This window comes from Leptodactylus fuscus, chromosome 6 (assembly GCF_031893055.1).
Source record: "Leptodactylus fuscus isolate aLepFus1 chromosome 6, aLepFus1.hap2, whole genome shotgun sequence".
Classification (NCBI taxonomy): domain Eukaryota; kingdom Metazoa; phylum Chordata; class Amphibia; order Anura; family Leptodactylidae; genus Leptodactylus; species Leptodactylus fuscus.
This window is the reverse complement of record NC_134270.1, coordinates 35,706,891-35,723,149: the sequence shown is the minus strand read 5'-3', so window position 1 is coordinate 35,723,149 and position 16,259 is coordinate 35,706,891. Positions and strand designations below refer to the sequence as shown.

Genomic DNA, 16,259 nt, shown 5'->3' with positions numbered 1-16,259 from the left:
ATATCTGTGAAGGAGTCATAGTTGGTTCTGAGGCCTACTGACGCCACAGACCTGTCTAGAAGCATGTTTACTATAAAAAAAAAAAAAAGTATTAAAGAGGTTGTCCAGGCTATTTTTTTTTCAAATACCTGATCGATAGGGGCCCGACACACAACCCTTGGACCGATCATCTGTGCAGAGCCACTTCTGCACAAAATACGGATCTGGAAGCAGAAAGCTCTGTCCGTTCCACAGCGGGCCAACGCCTTCACTGCAGCTCAGCTCACAGACTTCATTGGGAACTGAGCTGCAATAAAGGTGCCCGGCCGCTAGACAACAGACTGAGATTTCTGCTTCCGGCCCTGTATTGTGTATTGGAGAGCGCCAGAAGCGGCTCTATACAGGGATTGGGTGTTGGCCCCATATCAATCATATATTTATGGCTAGGGTTGAGCCGATCTTGACTTTTCAGGATCGATTTTGAAATCCGATTTCCGATCATTATTCATTCGATCCCGATCTTGATCCCAATTCCAATCCCAATGCAAGTCAATGGGATTTTTTTTTACTAATCGGAGATTGGATTTTAAAAGCAATCCTATTCACTATACAGCATGGAATCTAATAATTGAACGCTTTAATTGTTAGAATCCACGCTGTGTAGTGATTTTTTTTAATCACTAAGTAGCCAGAGGATTTTTTTTTTAATCCTCTGGCTACTTAGTCCCCCCTGGTGTCCACTTAAATGCAGAGATGGCTGGTCCGGTGCCCGGAGTTCTCCTTCTTCGCCTTGCTGCCCCCCAGGTTAGGAGAGTGTGGGCAGGTACTGGGAAGGGAGATGTCACGTCTCCACGCCCTGCACCTGCCCACACTCTCCTAAGCCACAAGTCCCATCTTCTTCTTAGCTCTTTAACACTAACCTGGAAGGCGGGGGCAGCAAGGCGAAGAAGAACGAGAACACTGGGCACTGGACCAGCCATCTGTGCAGGTAAGTAGCTACTAGAGATGATAGCTAGTCTCCCATTAGAAGGAATGGATGCAGCCGGCACGCAGGGGGTTAAGGCTGTGTGCCAGCTGCATCCATTCATTCCTATGGAACCGCAGCAGAGCCTTCACACCGAGTATACACTCCACTCAGAATGAGCGGAGCGGAGCCTATACTCAGTGTGAAGGCTAACATTGTTAGCTTTTCCCACAATGCTTGGCCAGTAGCAAAGCATTGTGGGAAATAATCACCGATCTCGATCCCACCTAAAAAGATTGCGATCATGAAATTTTCTCGATCGCCAATTGGAATCCGATCTTTTCCGAACACGATCGCTCAACCCGATTTATGGCTTATCCTGAGTACAGGCTATTAAAAACATTAAGCCTGGACAATCTCTTTAAGTGGTCAGTATCTAAGACATAGGCCACATAAATTAACACCCAACAAACTATCCTCGGTCCTATCCGTAATACTTATTATAAAATAGTCTCGGATACAGTCAAAAATTGGCCATCAGAGCCTATGTTCTATTTTATTGTTGCTATTGTGTGATGCGGTGAGCGGTGAACATTTTTGTAATATACTTCATTAACCTATCAAACTTTCTTTTAACAGAGAACAGGCTGTAAAGTTCCCATTAGCAATGCTCTAACCAAACACTGCCAATGAGACTCTGTCCTTACACCTGTACTCAATGTAATACGGTACATAGAATAGAAGATTTACCAAAGGGAGACGGTCACGTCAAATGACTAATTCCGGTTTTATACCACCTAGAATGGTTTTGGTATCTTAAGAAAGCTGAGATTTTCAAGGAACATGTTAGAGCCTGTTTTATGGGTTAGGTTAATAAAGACACTTAAAAGAAATGGGGTAACCAGACAAACGAGGCCTAGCCGCGGGCAAGGCCTTACATTTGGTGAGGTGGTATAAAAGGTTCACCACAGGGGATTCATCCAATCGGATCATTCCTGGCTCTAGTACAGACTTGTACGGTAAAGATTGCTTAAGGTTATGGCTGACTGAACCCATCCATAATGTAGGAGCAACTGGTGATAACCTTTACAGGCCGCACTTACAGCAGCCATCAGTATCTGTTACATGGCCTAAGTCAAACTGCTCGGCCCCGGGGACAGATAAAGGACTAATAAATGATGTATCAAAAATCCTATTGTCGGCTGAAATTCTTTACAAACAGAATCCTAGAATTAGAGAGCAGAATATCAGATATCATAGCCTATAAACTTGTGACGTCATTTACTTGACCCAAGTTGGGGGTCAATGACTAGAGAACGACTAAAGCAAAAATCGTCATTACACCTTCCATTGCATCTGACACCGTCGCCAACCATACACAATGATCCGGCTATGTGACTATGCCTTTCATGGTATGTTGGTTAGGTGATATGTTCCCTTCCTGAATGTTTTTGCAGTCACTTGTTGCGCTCAGTCAGTCACTCAGTCCAAAGTGTCAGAACGGTGTCCAGACTGACGCCTTTCTACGGTCTTCTTAAATTTAGCCAGCGCTGGTTAGAGCCCATGCGCCATTTCCTCTACCACTCAGAGAGATACGCTTTCCATTTTGGTTGCAGACCATAGCCCCCTCTATGACATCTATAAGACAATCCCTTTAATATATTTTTACTCATACTGTTCCCATTAGGTTTCTATCATAATGGATGCCAATGGAAGGGAATGCACTTTCCATACATGAATAGTATAGGTTAATACAGTCCTATGAAAAAGTTTGGGCACCCCTATTAATCTTAATCATTTTTAGTTCTAAATATTTTGGTGTTTGCAACAGCCATTTCAGTTTGATATATCTAATAACTGATGGACACAGTAATATTTCAGGATTGAAATGAGGTTTATTGTACTAACAGAAAATGCGCAATATGCATTAAACCAAAATTTGACTGGTGCAAAAATATGGGCACCTCAACAGAAAAGTGACATTAATATTTAGTACATCCTCCTTTTGCAAAGATAACAGCCTCTAGTTGCTTCCTGTAGCTTTTAATCAGTTCCTGGATCCTGGATGAAGGTATTTTGGACCATTTCTTTCTACAAAACAATTCAAGTTCAGTTAAGTTAGATGGTCGCCGAACATGGACAGCCCGCTCTCAAATGATCTGAAAACAAAGATTGTTCAACATAGTTGTTCAGGGGAAGGATACAAAAAGTTGTCTCAGAGATTTAACCTGTCAGTTTCCACTGTGAGGAACATAGTAAGGAAATGGAAGACCACAGGGACAGTTCTTGTTAAGCCCAGAAGTGGCAGGCCAAGAAAAATATCAGAAAGGCAGAGAAGAAGAATGGTGAGAACAGTCAAGGACAATCCACAGACCACCTCCAAAGAGCTGCAGCATCATCTTGCTGCAGATGGTGTCACTGTGCATCGGTCAACTATACAGCGCACTTTGCACAAGGAGAAGCTGTATGGGAGAGTGATGAGAAAGAAGCCGTTTCTGCAAGCATGCCACAAATAGAGTTGCCTGAGGTATGAAAAAGCACATTTGGAGAAGCCAACTTCATTTTGGAAACAAAGATTGAGTTGTTTGGTTATAAAAAAAGGCGTTATTCATGGCGTCCAAAAAGAAACAGCATTCCAAGAAAAACTCTTGCTACCCACTGTAAAATTTGGTGGAGTTTCCATCATGCTTTGGGGCTGTGTAGCCAATGCCGGCACCGGGAATCTTGTTAAAGTTGAGGGTCGCATGGATTCCACTCAGTATCAGCAGATTCTTGAGAATAATGTTCAAGAATCAGTGACGAAGTTGAAGTTACGCCGGGGATGGATATTTCAGCAAGACAATGATCCAAAACACCACTCCAAATCGACTCAGGCATTCATGCAGACGAACAATGACAATGTTCTGGAATGGCCATCCCAGTCCCCAGACCTGAATATCATTGAACATCTGTGGGATGATTTGAAGCGGGCTGTCCATGCTCGGCGACCATCTAACTTAACTTGAATTGTTTGTCCAAAATACCTTTATCCAGGATCCAGGAACTGATTAAAAGCTACAGGAAGCGACTAGAGGATGTTATCTTTGCAAAAGGAGGATCTACTAAATATTAATGTCACTTTTCTGTTGAGGTGCCCATACTTTTGCACCGGTCAAATTTTGGTTTAATGCATATTGCACATTTTCTGTTAGTACAATAAACCTCATTTCAATCCTGAAATATTACTGTGTCCATCAGTTATTAGATATATCAAACTGAAATGGCTGTTGCAAATACCAAAATATTTAGAACTAAAAATGATTAAGATTAATAGGGGTGCCCAAACTTTTTCATAGGACTGTATATGAAACCTGTCACCATGAGAATGCAGTGTAATCTGCAGGCGGCCTGTTATAGAGCAGGAGGGGCTGAGTAGATTGATGTATAGGATTGTGGGAAAAGTTCTGCAGAACTTGTCAATTATTTCTCTGTCCTTTCTATGCTTAGTAGTAATTGAGTCCAGTGGGCGATCTAATAGTGATTGACAGCTATAACTCTCTGTCCACAAACCTATACATCAATCTGCTCAGCTCCTTCTGCTCTATAACAGGCTGCCTACAGATTTCACTGCGTTTTCATGGTGACAGGTTCCCTTTAACCAACCGGCAGGAGATTCCTGCTCAGCCCCTTCCTGCTCCATAGAGTTGCATGTGAGAGGCTGAATAAGGAGAAAGATAATGTAAGCAAGCCGTCAGATCATATTGAAGATAAGGAGCAGGAGAAGATCTTCATAAGCGGAGATCGAATCAGATCTCCTTAATAAAAGGAAGGGTCAATCTGAGGAAGGGTCAATGAACAAAGCATAGAAATCTGCCTTCTCAATCTATTACTACTACTACTACTGGTTTTGTTAAATGTAATTCTGCCAGGAGTAACTGTAAAATATCATACAAACAGCTGTGAAAGTCCAAGAGAAAATAGCAGGAAATCCAGGGTCATTCTCCGGACTACAAATCCAGGTTATGATACAGCTAATATGACCTCTGACACAGTCTTGAAGTTACCTTTACAACAATTGTAAAAACATAAATACACACACAAGACAAAACAATTTACCACTGGAAAAGGCACATGAAAAAAAAAAAAAAAAAAATCATCAGACTAATACTCAATGCACACAAATATGTGCTTTGTCAGTGTGGTAGCCATGTTTTTCATAGCTAGCATACAAACCCATACTTTCTATGGCCTCATACACATTCCCGTGTATTATCACTGGTCCATATATATATAGCGCCATGAGCCCAGGAAAAAACTCAGGACAGTTCTCTGTGACAACACTGCATCCAACAAAAATTAGAAGTGGACTTGTTCTCACAATATCTCAATAGTACAGCCTCAGGCTTTGGGCCTGTAACATATCGAATATCTCAGCATATATCTAAGAAATCGGTTTTGATGCCTTTCCTCTTCGAAAGATACGTATACACTATACAACAGTTATAGACAAGAGCAGACACACACACATAGGCCTCACTGACCCCTCACCAAACATGTCACCTCATGTCACATTATACCTGAGGCTGAGCAGGAGTTGCATTAAAACTGAACCGTTCTTTTGTCCTACAAAGATAAAAAACTCATGAAGTTCACTCTGATACAGACGCCATCTAGGAGGTGAAAAGTCATACAGGACGTTGTTCCTCACCGCAACACAAAGCTATCTACGTGTGTGACCCGCAAGTAGTAGGTGGCGTTCTTCTCGGACAAGGTAGAAACGTCCACAAAGAAGGACTCCGTTTTCAACTCCGCCCGAGTGGGTGGCTGGCACAGTGTGCGTCCGACATCTTCATATTGGTAATTTCGTTGGTACCTGAGGAAAGTAGGAAGGTTTCTACAGATGAATACCTGGCACATGGTATGTTGGAAGCCAATGGAAACCCCATTCTCAACCAAGGGGTGCAGATCATTTGTGGATTTCAGTGAAGAAACCCTGCCAAAATCCATGTCAAATCTGACGTGTCATTGTGCTCTAAAGCAAAGAGACAATCCATGACATCAAAGACAGTGGCACGTTATACTGTATGTGGTTATAACGCTACAAAAATAATCAAAAGAATGGCGACTACTTACAAACCCCTTAGAGTCAGCGGTACTTGGAAGGACATGACACCTTCCTTCTGCCGGACAACAAAGAGCAGCGGTGATCCTTTCTGGTCGGACAGCACTTTGACGGACACTCTGACTCCTTCAGTCTAAACACAAAAGATGCCACAGTCATAGGGAGTTCTATATCAAACTAATACATATAAAGACTGTAATCAGATCCAAAGAACATTATATGAACTATTATTTTATTGTCAATTTATAATACACACAAAGTTTATAAAAATATTCTGCATCCCATACGGATGGGATGCATACATATCTACCAACCTACGTAATTGAACATCGCCATTCCTGCAGACACAGCGTCTGACCCCAGCATCAGTGTCTGGTAACTAAATGTTATGCGACTGGAAATGAAAGCTTTAGACATCCATATTTCATGCCACTATACTGATCTGTAACTTTCAGCCACAGTGCTGGGTCTTTTAAAGAGACGTCAATTAATAGTTTCTGCTCCTCTGATTCTGGTAAAGTTGGAATTTCTTCTCTAGCCCCCACCGTTCCTGAGCAATCAAAGCTGTCAGTTTTGGTGCTTGAAATACTATTTAGTCTCTGTACTGTCAGGAGGGCGGTGTCAGGTAGGAGCAGACAAGGGGTGTGATTCTGAGCTCTGACACTAGCTGCTTCTGATTGGAGCTCTGAATCACAACCCCTACCTGACTCCGCCCACCTAACATTACAGATCAGGCAACACTTGTTGCTCGGGAACTGCGGGGGCTAGACAAAGAAATTGAAGTGGTGAAAGGTCCTCTTTAAATAAACAATTAATACAGCGCTAATAACCAGGGGTATCCGTTAAGCCCCCCACAAGTTTATTGTGACCACAAATGAATAGAGCCCTCTTTTGACCTCCACAAGGTGACAATGTCCTCTTGTCCCCAGAGCAAAATAATAGTGCCCTTTGTAAGGCAACATTGCTTCCCTTGCTATTCCACAAGGCAATAGTGCCCCTTTGTGCTCCATGTATGGAACAGTACCCTTTTGTACCCCTCAAAAAGAAATAATGCCCCAATATATCATTGTTCCCTCCCCTACAGCTGATTCTCTCTCTCCTCTTACACACCTTCCAGGCCCCCACCACATAGGTAATACTCTCCTTCCTTATCCCATGTACTGTCCTGCCCCCCCAGCTGACACACAGTGCCGCCCCCCCCCCCCCCCACACACACACAGACATATACACTACCACTGCCTGCTATATTGAATAGTATAATTATCTTCGCTATGCACAGTGGGGACATTGTATACAGCAGCGTGTATCTTCTAGACTCCTCCAGGCTTCCCTGCCCTCCAACTTTAAAAAAAACCTGTGGCAATAAGAGTAGGAGGCACAGGAGCCATGGAGAATAGAAGAAGAGTCAGCGCTCTGTAGGGAGAAGGGAATGACAATTCATTACAGTAGCCAGGGGTAGTAAGGCAATTGCGGCTTGTAGGCTCCCCTGGATTAGGGGCCTGGTCGCAAGTGCAACCCCTGTAGTTAGGCCACTTGTTCTGGGACAAAGTAATATCTCCATAATTTAGTGCTACATGGAGGCACCATATGGTGGCACACAATGCCTACAGCTCTTAGTACTTGGAAACTTTCCTATACCCACTATTTTTTTTTTTTAAATCATTTTTTGTGTCCCATATGAAGTTCAATGGACAGTGCCCACCCATGTCTGCCTATCTATCTACTGGGTACCCGTATACAAGCAGCTGCAGCACCGCAGTATAGTGTGGAGAGCTTTAAGCACTATACACAGTGTATTGGCCGTGCCAGGTTACTGCAGCTCAGCTCCCATTCAGGAGACATGGGCCATTTACCTTTGCTTGGCTAAGATAACATCTATTCTCCTGGCAAAGCTTCCTACATGTTTGGTGAAGATAAAACATCATTTTCTATAAACATCCATGACATTAGATAGGTATAGTAGTTCCAGCCCTGAGAAACACCTTACTTAACCAGGATATAATGTAGAAACCAGATGAGCCAGTTCTTCCACGATGCAAGAATTAAAGTTTTATTGGATTTATGTACAAACATTGAGCCCAGAGCAGGAAAACGGCTAAAATAACCCCCCGAAAAATGAACAAAATGAAGAAAAGAGAAGTCTAAATCCCATCAATATTTGGTGTGACCACCCATTAGAGGAGCAGTCCTGGAAGTGATATGGTCCCCACACAGCCCCGATCTCAACATCATCCAGTCTGTCTGGGATTACATGAAGAGACACAAGGATTGGAGCAAGCCAACATCCACAGAAGATCTGTGCTTAGTTCTCCAAGATGGCGGGAACAAGCTCCCTGCCCAGTTCCTTCAAAAATATGAGTGTACCGAGAAGAACTGAAGGAAGGCAAAGGTTGGTTACAGCAAATATAAATGTAATTTAGATTTCTCGCGCGGGGTTGGAGCAGGGTACAGGGCAGGAGCACAGCAGGGCGCAAATCGGAGCAGGAGCGGGGCACAGGGCAGGAACGGTGCACAGGGCAGGAGCGGGGCACAGGGCAGGGCAGGAGCCGGGCACAGGGCAGGGCAGGAGCCGGGCACAGGGCAGGGCAGGAGCATTTTGTTTCCTACTGTTTGAACATACAGAACTCATGGCCTCAGGCAGTAAGAGAGCAGGATGGCTTCCATTGTCAATGATCTATATAAAGGTATTCTCTGGAGTTACAATGTCTGGAAAGTATTGCTCCAGGGTAGCTATTCTCAAACAGGGTGCTGTGGAAAGCCGCCAAATACGACAACACTCTGGTGGCAAGATGGCAGTAAGTATCGACGTTAAGTCTGGTTAGGTCTACAGGACAAACAGAACTGAAATCAAATTTTTTTTCCAATGGTGCCCCAAATATGAAAAGGATTGGAAACAAAGGCTAGGTTCACACCTGCAATGGAGACCTCTCCACAGAAACTGACAAAAATCGGTGGAGAAGAATCCAGCAGTTTCAGTATATAAACAGTGGAAAGCCAATGGACACCCGCCAGACCCCATTATACTCTATCGTTTGGTGGTCCGGCTCTCAGTTGTTCGGGTCCCACGGCAGACCTGAGTGACGGAGAGCCCAGCACAGGTGTGCACGTAGCCTAAGACATTACTGTAAAGCCTGTGACTATCGGGGAATGCTGCAAGATCACAAGAGAGAAGACTTCCAGTTCTGAAGGTGTATGACCACAAGTCTCAACATTACACCTGCAATTTTAACCCCTTAACAACCAGTGTCTTGATACTAAATTATTTTTTTACATTTGTGTTCTCAACTTTTGATTTCTTGGACTGCAAAAATTAGTTTTTTGTTCCTTGACGTAAACGGTTGTTTTTCTAATATGTCATATGAGAGCTGTGGAGGAAATACTTTATTTATTTTTCCTTATTATTAGGCTTTTTCCACTGTTACTGGAGCAATATGAGCTCCAGTTACAGAGACAACAACCTCCCGCTGTGACTTAGTCACTGGCAGAGCTGATGTGGAGCTGCAAAGACACAGGAGCTCTGAAATGCCGGGGGACACAGAATAACAAACCCCAGATCCAAGACTGCTATATGGATTTTTCCGTCAAATTCCCCTTCTTGTTCCTCTCTCCCTGTTTGTCAGTCCTTATCATTGTTTGACATGCTGCTCATGAACCAGGCAGTTCAGGATGAAACTAGTACAGGTGCCTGCAGAATCTTATTTTATACTGCATGGTGTCAAGGCCAACACAAAGACAACTAAGTAAACAAATAGAAGGAAGACATCCCATCCCAAGTATCTTTACAGACCATAAATACAACATTACAAGTGGCTGGAAAGTCCCTGTAGGAGGAGTGGATGATGGGCGAGCTATCGCTGAGTAATTTTCCATATCATACATGTACAGTCCTAGATCTACCGGCTGTAAGGTCATTGTCTACGAGAATCTGTAAACTAGTAAAACGATAGCTGTAGGATGGATAGCTCCTCGCCCTCCTTCTTTGCCTATATGAAGGAAGATGGTAAATTCCAAAACTTCTCTATAATTTAGTGAGATACAAGAGCAGGGGAAGTCTCCAGATGTCTGGTGGCCGTGGTGTGATTCTCTAGTAACTCTATATATGGCTCCATGCTATAGGACAAGTCTATAGTCACTCCTTATATAAGCGGGAGACGGACAGGAGTATCCCAGACCTCTATAACTGAGCACAGTGGCGTAACTACCGCCATAGCAGCAGAGGCAGCTGCCACAGGGCTCGGGACATTAGGGGCCCGGTGACAGCTGCTACCGCTGCTATCATTATACTCGGGGGTCTTTTCGGACCCCCGAGTATAATGATTGGCAGACCGGGAGAGGTAAGAAACATAAAAAAACACTGTTACTTACCTCTCCACGATCCGGGCCTGCGTCCCGGGCCATGTGACGTCTGACATCATTTAAGATCGACTACTTCAGAGGCCGACAGCGTAGGAGACAGGAGATAGGCGAGTAAGAGATTTTTTTATGTTTTTCTCCCCCTGGGTCTCCGATTATTATACTCTGGGGTCTGAAAAGACCCCAGAGTATAATAATTGTTTATGGGTGTCCACAGTGGGACATAATACTGTGTGCAGGGGCCACTATGGGGGATAATACTGTGTGCAGGGGCCACTATGGGGGATAATACTGTGTGCAGGGGCCACTATGGGGGATAATACTGTGTGCAGGGGCCACTATGGGGGATAATACTGTGTGCAGGGGCCACTATGGGGGATAATACTGTGTGCAGGGGCCACTATGGGGGATAATACTGTGTGCAGGGGCCACTATGGGGGATAATACTGTGTGCAGGGGCCACTATGGGGGATAATACTGTGTGCAGGGGCCACTATGGGGGATAATACTGTGTGCAGGGGCCACTATGGGGGATAATACTGTGTGCAGGGGCCACTATGGGGGATAATACTGTGTGCAGGGGCCACTATGGGGGATAATACTGTGTGCAGGGGCCACTATGGGGGATAATAGTGTGTGCAGGAGCCACTATGGGGCATAATAGAGCACGCAGGAATGCGTAGGATGGGGCCAGTCAAGGTCTTCGGTCGGGGGGGGGGGGAATGTCAAAAGTTCGCCTCGGGGCCCCACCAATCCTAGTTACGCCACTGACTGAGCATATACCTGTACATGGTTATATTAGATCACTTGTGTGCCCCAGGCTCTAACCCAGTGGTGTAATTTAAGGGGGTGCAGAAGGTGCAGTCGCAATGGGGCCCAGGAGCCTTAGGGGGCCCATAAGCACTGGTATCAGCATTCAGATTGCATCTTCCATCTGGCCCATGAGCCAAGGAGATCCACAGATAACCCTAACCACACTAAGGGTCAATTCACACGGCGCTGGCTTTTTCTCGCAGCATCCCGCGGATGAATGAGCCTAATCAGGAGGGAGTCTTGAATCCATGGCAAGATCGAGCAGGATGCTTTTTTTCTTTTTTTTTTTCCCACATCCTGCTGCGATCATGCTTCCCACTGAAAACAATGGGAGGCGGATTCAGGAGGAATCTGCATTGGATTCGGGGGGCCCTCCAAGCATGTATGAACAGACCCTAAGGGTGTGATTTTGCCGCCGAATCCGGAGCAGTTTCCTCCTGTATCGCAGCAGGACGCAGAAAAAAGAAGCGTCCTGCTCGATCTTACCCTGGATTCAAGACTCTCTCCTGATGAAGCACTTTCATTCGGGCCCAATCAGGAGCGAGCCCTTCACTGCAAAAATGCTGGCGGAGGAGGAGGAACAGGAATTCCTCTTCATTTTCTGTCGTGTGAACACACACTAGGGTGGATTAAACTCCTTAGCCCCTGTAACCATCGCTATCAAGAATTCGCTGTAGGGATGAGGTAGGGGGCCCGGACAAAAGATTGCACCAAGGCCCACAAGACTTTACGCCACTATATGTGGCCTATAATGTGAAGACATTGAGTGTTTACAATGTACTGTACTCGCTGCCCCCTGACCTTGAACACACTAGCCTACGACAGTGCTGCAACGCTCTTGGTTTGATTGTTTAGTCTTTCCCTCTCCTTTTACATCCGGATAGGTTGTTCTGTGGATTTCACTGACATTTTTTTTTAAAAAACGCAAGTAAGCTAGCTCAGGCCCCAGGAAACCCTGCCATGTGAATAAGCACTTAGCGGTCACCCACAATTTCCGGAATCGGAGCTACCTCTAAAAAGTTGAACAGGATGGGCCCCATGTCATGATGTGGTATGAGAGGGAGACCAAAGGGTTCCCATCTGCAGCCTGTGACTGTACCTATATGTATACTGTCTCCACACGGGGCGGTCTGTAAGGGGTTAATACGTTCAATAAATAAAATGGACCTCCTATAGCTCGGACAGCCATTACCCCGCCTGTAATACATGTTTGTAGTCTAATCCCTGAGGATTAATCCCTGGAGCAATCTGTTGTATAACACTGATTGGTTTCTCAAAGCAACATTTCTAACATTTACAAAACAGACATTTCCTCACCCAAAAGGTGCTGGGACCAATCCAAAAATCTATAACGTGGCCCATCATTTATAATACTCACGTGTTCTTAAGAGGTAGACGTACTGTCTCAGAATACAGGGCCTAGTTGTGACTACTATCTTTGCATTCCCTATCGATTTGCCTTTCTACCAAACACAGCGCCACCCCTGCACACCTGTTATACGTGGTACTGCAGTTCAGCCACATTCACTTTAATGAGGCTATGATGCCATATCAAAGACAACCCATGGGTAAGTGTGCTGCGCTATTTTACCCTCAAAAATACCAGAAACCAAGGAAGATCCCATAGCCACTCAATAGGGTCCAGCGGAATACTCCCAATTTTGAAATCATTACATGACGTTCTATACGTTGCATGTAGTTGTCCCATACTGCGGTGCTACAATAACACAAATCTATTACGCAAGTGGGAACAGGGCTTTAGTTTCCCCTTTGAAACCAGAGTAACATTGCATCACAATCCTATTTCTAAATGTGACACTTAAGAAGTTCCTGGAAGTGAAATTGGTTAATGTTTTCCAACAAGCGTCGAAATCTGGAGCAACTAAGATGTCTGTATATATAGTGCTAGGGAGCAGTCCTGAAGAAATGGCCAGGGTGAAAAACCTCCATCTCTGGGATCAGCACCTATTTAAGAAAAAAAATAAAGTCGGGGACCCCCTTCCTGCAGCTGCTGTAAATGGAGAGCTGGCCAGGCATGCATGGCTCTCTTCACTCGGTCTATGGGGACTCCAAATACAAGGCTGCGCACAGTATGGCGAATTCTGCACATACATGCACCTCCTGGATGCAGTGGTCACTTTCACGGGACAGGGTGGGCTCCGTTTTGGAGGTGTGGGTCCCAGAGCATGTGCAGGTGCATAACCGTTCCATCCACCGTGGGCAGACGCCCCAATGATCACTTATATCAATCCTGTCTAAACAGGGTAAGAGTTCTCTCTGGAAGACCCCTTTAAGAAACAGCCCCTGCTTCCTATACACCTATTGCCCACATTTATACCATGCATGCCCTGATTATTTACTGGGCACACGGTTAATAAATACGCCCGCTCCAGACCGTCTATGGTGTCAGGGCTGCTCTTACCTTGTTCCTCAGCATGGTGTGATTGAAGGCGTATATATTCTGTATCGCACTATTGATGGTGTCATTATAATCCTGGTTGAAGTCGGCGTTCTTCTGGTGGATTTCCTTGGCTAGCGAGTCTTGCAGCCCCTCTACAGTCCATACCAGAAGCAGGACCAAGGCGGCGGTGAACATTTTCCAGCAGCGAGTCGTGGAGGAGTGCAGAGTCCCTGCCGTCCTGTGCACCTTCCAACATCAGCAGGACTTCACACCACACCTTAGGCAATCACAGGGCTGCATGTCTGAGTCACCAGCAGATACCCTGTGTGATATAAGGGAACGTGAGATACAAGACGTGCAACACGACAGGACATAAACCTGCTGGCACACAACACAAAAACTGTCAGGATGATAAAACTTCTACACTGTGTGAAAAAAGAAATAAAAATTCACATACATTGCATTGTCCCAGCTGTGCAGGGAACTATTCATCTGAATGGGGGTGGGCTGCACAATGGGTGGCGGGGGCTCTGCTGTGCAGGGCTAATAGTTAAAGGGATGCAGCACTTTTCCAACACTGGGGCCCCTGTATTCTCTGGATTGGTGACCCCCATTGATTATAAACCAATAGCACGTTCTACTGATATCTGTACTCGCAGCGAGAACGGAGCCTTTGCCCCAGTATATCTGCACTACAGGACCCGCACAGACGCCACACACTGCGCTCTGCTGTGTGCATGCTACCTATGTTTCCAAGTAGTCAGGGCCCTGATAACCACCACTGACTATAATGGAGTGGATCCGGTTTAGATCACGGTGCCCTGCATGTTACGCCATATTTTGGTATTCTTGTTCAAATCCCCATGTGACTTTGGGTTAAGCCTTTAGTAGTTGCTTTCTTGTGATGTACTTGGACCAGGGCGGGCAGAGCTGCAGGGTTTGTCACAATGTGTCTCCAGAAGGAAGGAGATTTGTGAGTTCCTGGGTGAGGGTGCAAGCACCGAAGTCATGGGTGCAAGACTATTATACAGGGACTATATGGCGGTCTGCAGGGACAAGCGCAGTGCAATCTCATATATAAATGCATTTACATTGTGTGCTCAATAGGGGCTCAATCCATAGATAGATAGACATATACTGTATATATATATATATATATATATATATATATATATATATATATATATATTACACTCAGGGACATTTACTGCAAGCATTGTGATCTGCGCCCATCAGTGGCCACAGGGAGAAGGCTGGGACATTAGCAGGACAAATCCGTGATGAACCGCTAGGTGTGAACCCTGCCCTTAGTGTGAGCTGTAAACAAGCAGAGCAGATGGCACAAGACAAGCCGCAACAATGCCCACACTAGCCGCACTGTCTGAACACTTACACCCTTCCTCCGCGATCTTCCTCCCCGTCCTCCTCCCATCCGCCCCTCCAGCACGATACCGGCTCCCCGGCCCCGCTGCTCCTCTCCAGGCTCTTCTGTCCCCAGAACTGCCGGCCAGACACTGGCTGTGCGGAGCCGGAAGAGCAGAACAACAAGGGGGCGGGGCTGGGATGACATCACACCGCCTCTCAGAGGGTGACGGAACAACACGGGGGCGGAGTAGGGATGACGTCACGCAGTCTCTGAAAGGGTGACAGTCATAGGAGAGGCTGCAGGCTGGAGAGTGGGGGGCTGCAGTAATGTAACCTGGGGGAGGACCCCTCCTCATGTTATGTATAGGGGTGTGAGGGAATAATACTATATCCTGGTCCTCATGTTATGTATAGGGGTGTGAGGGAATAATACTCTATCCTGGTCCTCATGTTATGTATGGGGTGTGAGGGAATAAAACTATATCCTGGTCCTCATGTTATGTATAGGGGTGTGAGGGAATAATACTATATCCTGGTCCTCATGTTATGTATGGGGGTGTGAGGGAATAATACTCTATCCTGGTCCTCATGTTATGTATAGGGGTGTGAGGGAATAATACTATATCCTGGTCCTCATGTTATGTATGGGGTGTGAGAGAATAATACTATATCCTGGTCCTCATGTTATGTATGGAGTGTGAGGGAATAATACTATATACTGGTCCTCATGTTATGTATGGGGGTGTGAGGGAATAATACTCTATCCTGGTCCTCATGTTATGTATGGAGTGTGAGGGAATAATACTATATCCTGGTCCTCATGTTATGTATGGGGTGTGAGGGAATAATACTATATCCTGGTCCTCATGTTATGTATAGGGGTGTGAGGGAATAATACTATATCCTGGTCCTCATGTTGTATAGGGGTGTGAGGGAATAATACTCTATCCTGGTCCTCATGTTATGTATGGAGTGTGAGGGAATAATACTATATCCTGGTCCTCATGTTATGTATAGGGGTGTGAGGGAATAATACTATATCCTGGTCCTCATGTTATGTATGGAGTGTGAGGGAATAATACTATATACTGGTCCTCATGTTATGTATAGGGGTGTGAGGGAATAATACTATATCCTGGTCCTTATGTTATGTATGGAGTGTGAGGGAATAATACTATATACTGGTCCTCATGTTATGTATAGGGGTGTGAGGGAATAATACTATATCCTGGTCCTTATGTTATGTATGGAGTGTGAGGGAATAATACTATATCCTGGTCCTC

At 45.2% G+C, this 16,259-nt stretch overlaps 1 protein-coding gene across 3 annotated transcripts in view; it reads right to left on the bottom strand.

The window, feature by feature from the left end:
* The window catches only part of SIDT2 (SID1 transmembrane family member 2), a 37,731-nt gene extending 22,583 nt beyond the window's left edge, over positions 1-15,148 (bottom strand). For all 3 annotated transcript variants that reach the window (XM_075279705.1, XM_075279703.1, XM_075279704.1), the window contains exons 1-5: positions 15,005-15,148; positions 13,633-13,933; positions 6,056-6,177; positions 5,631-5,795; positions 5,500-5,545 (exon numbers count right to left, since the gene is read on the bottom strand). In XM_075279705.1, the coding sequence (XP_075135806.1) occupies positions 5,500-5,545; positions 5,631-5,795; positions 6,056-6,177; positions 13,633-13,806 (507 nt within the window). In that variant the 5' untranslated portion in view covers positions 13,807-13,933; positions 15,005-15,148. The remainder of the gene's footprint in view (positions 1-5,499; positions 5,546-5,630; positions 5,796-6,055; positions 6,178-13,632; positions 13,934-15,004) is intronic.
* Between the last annotated feature and the right edge of the window lie 1,111 nt (positions 15,149-16,259).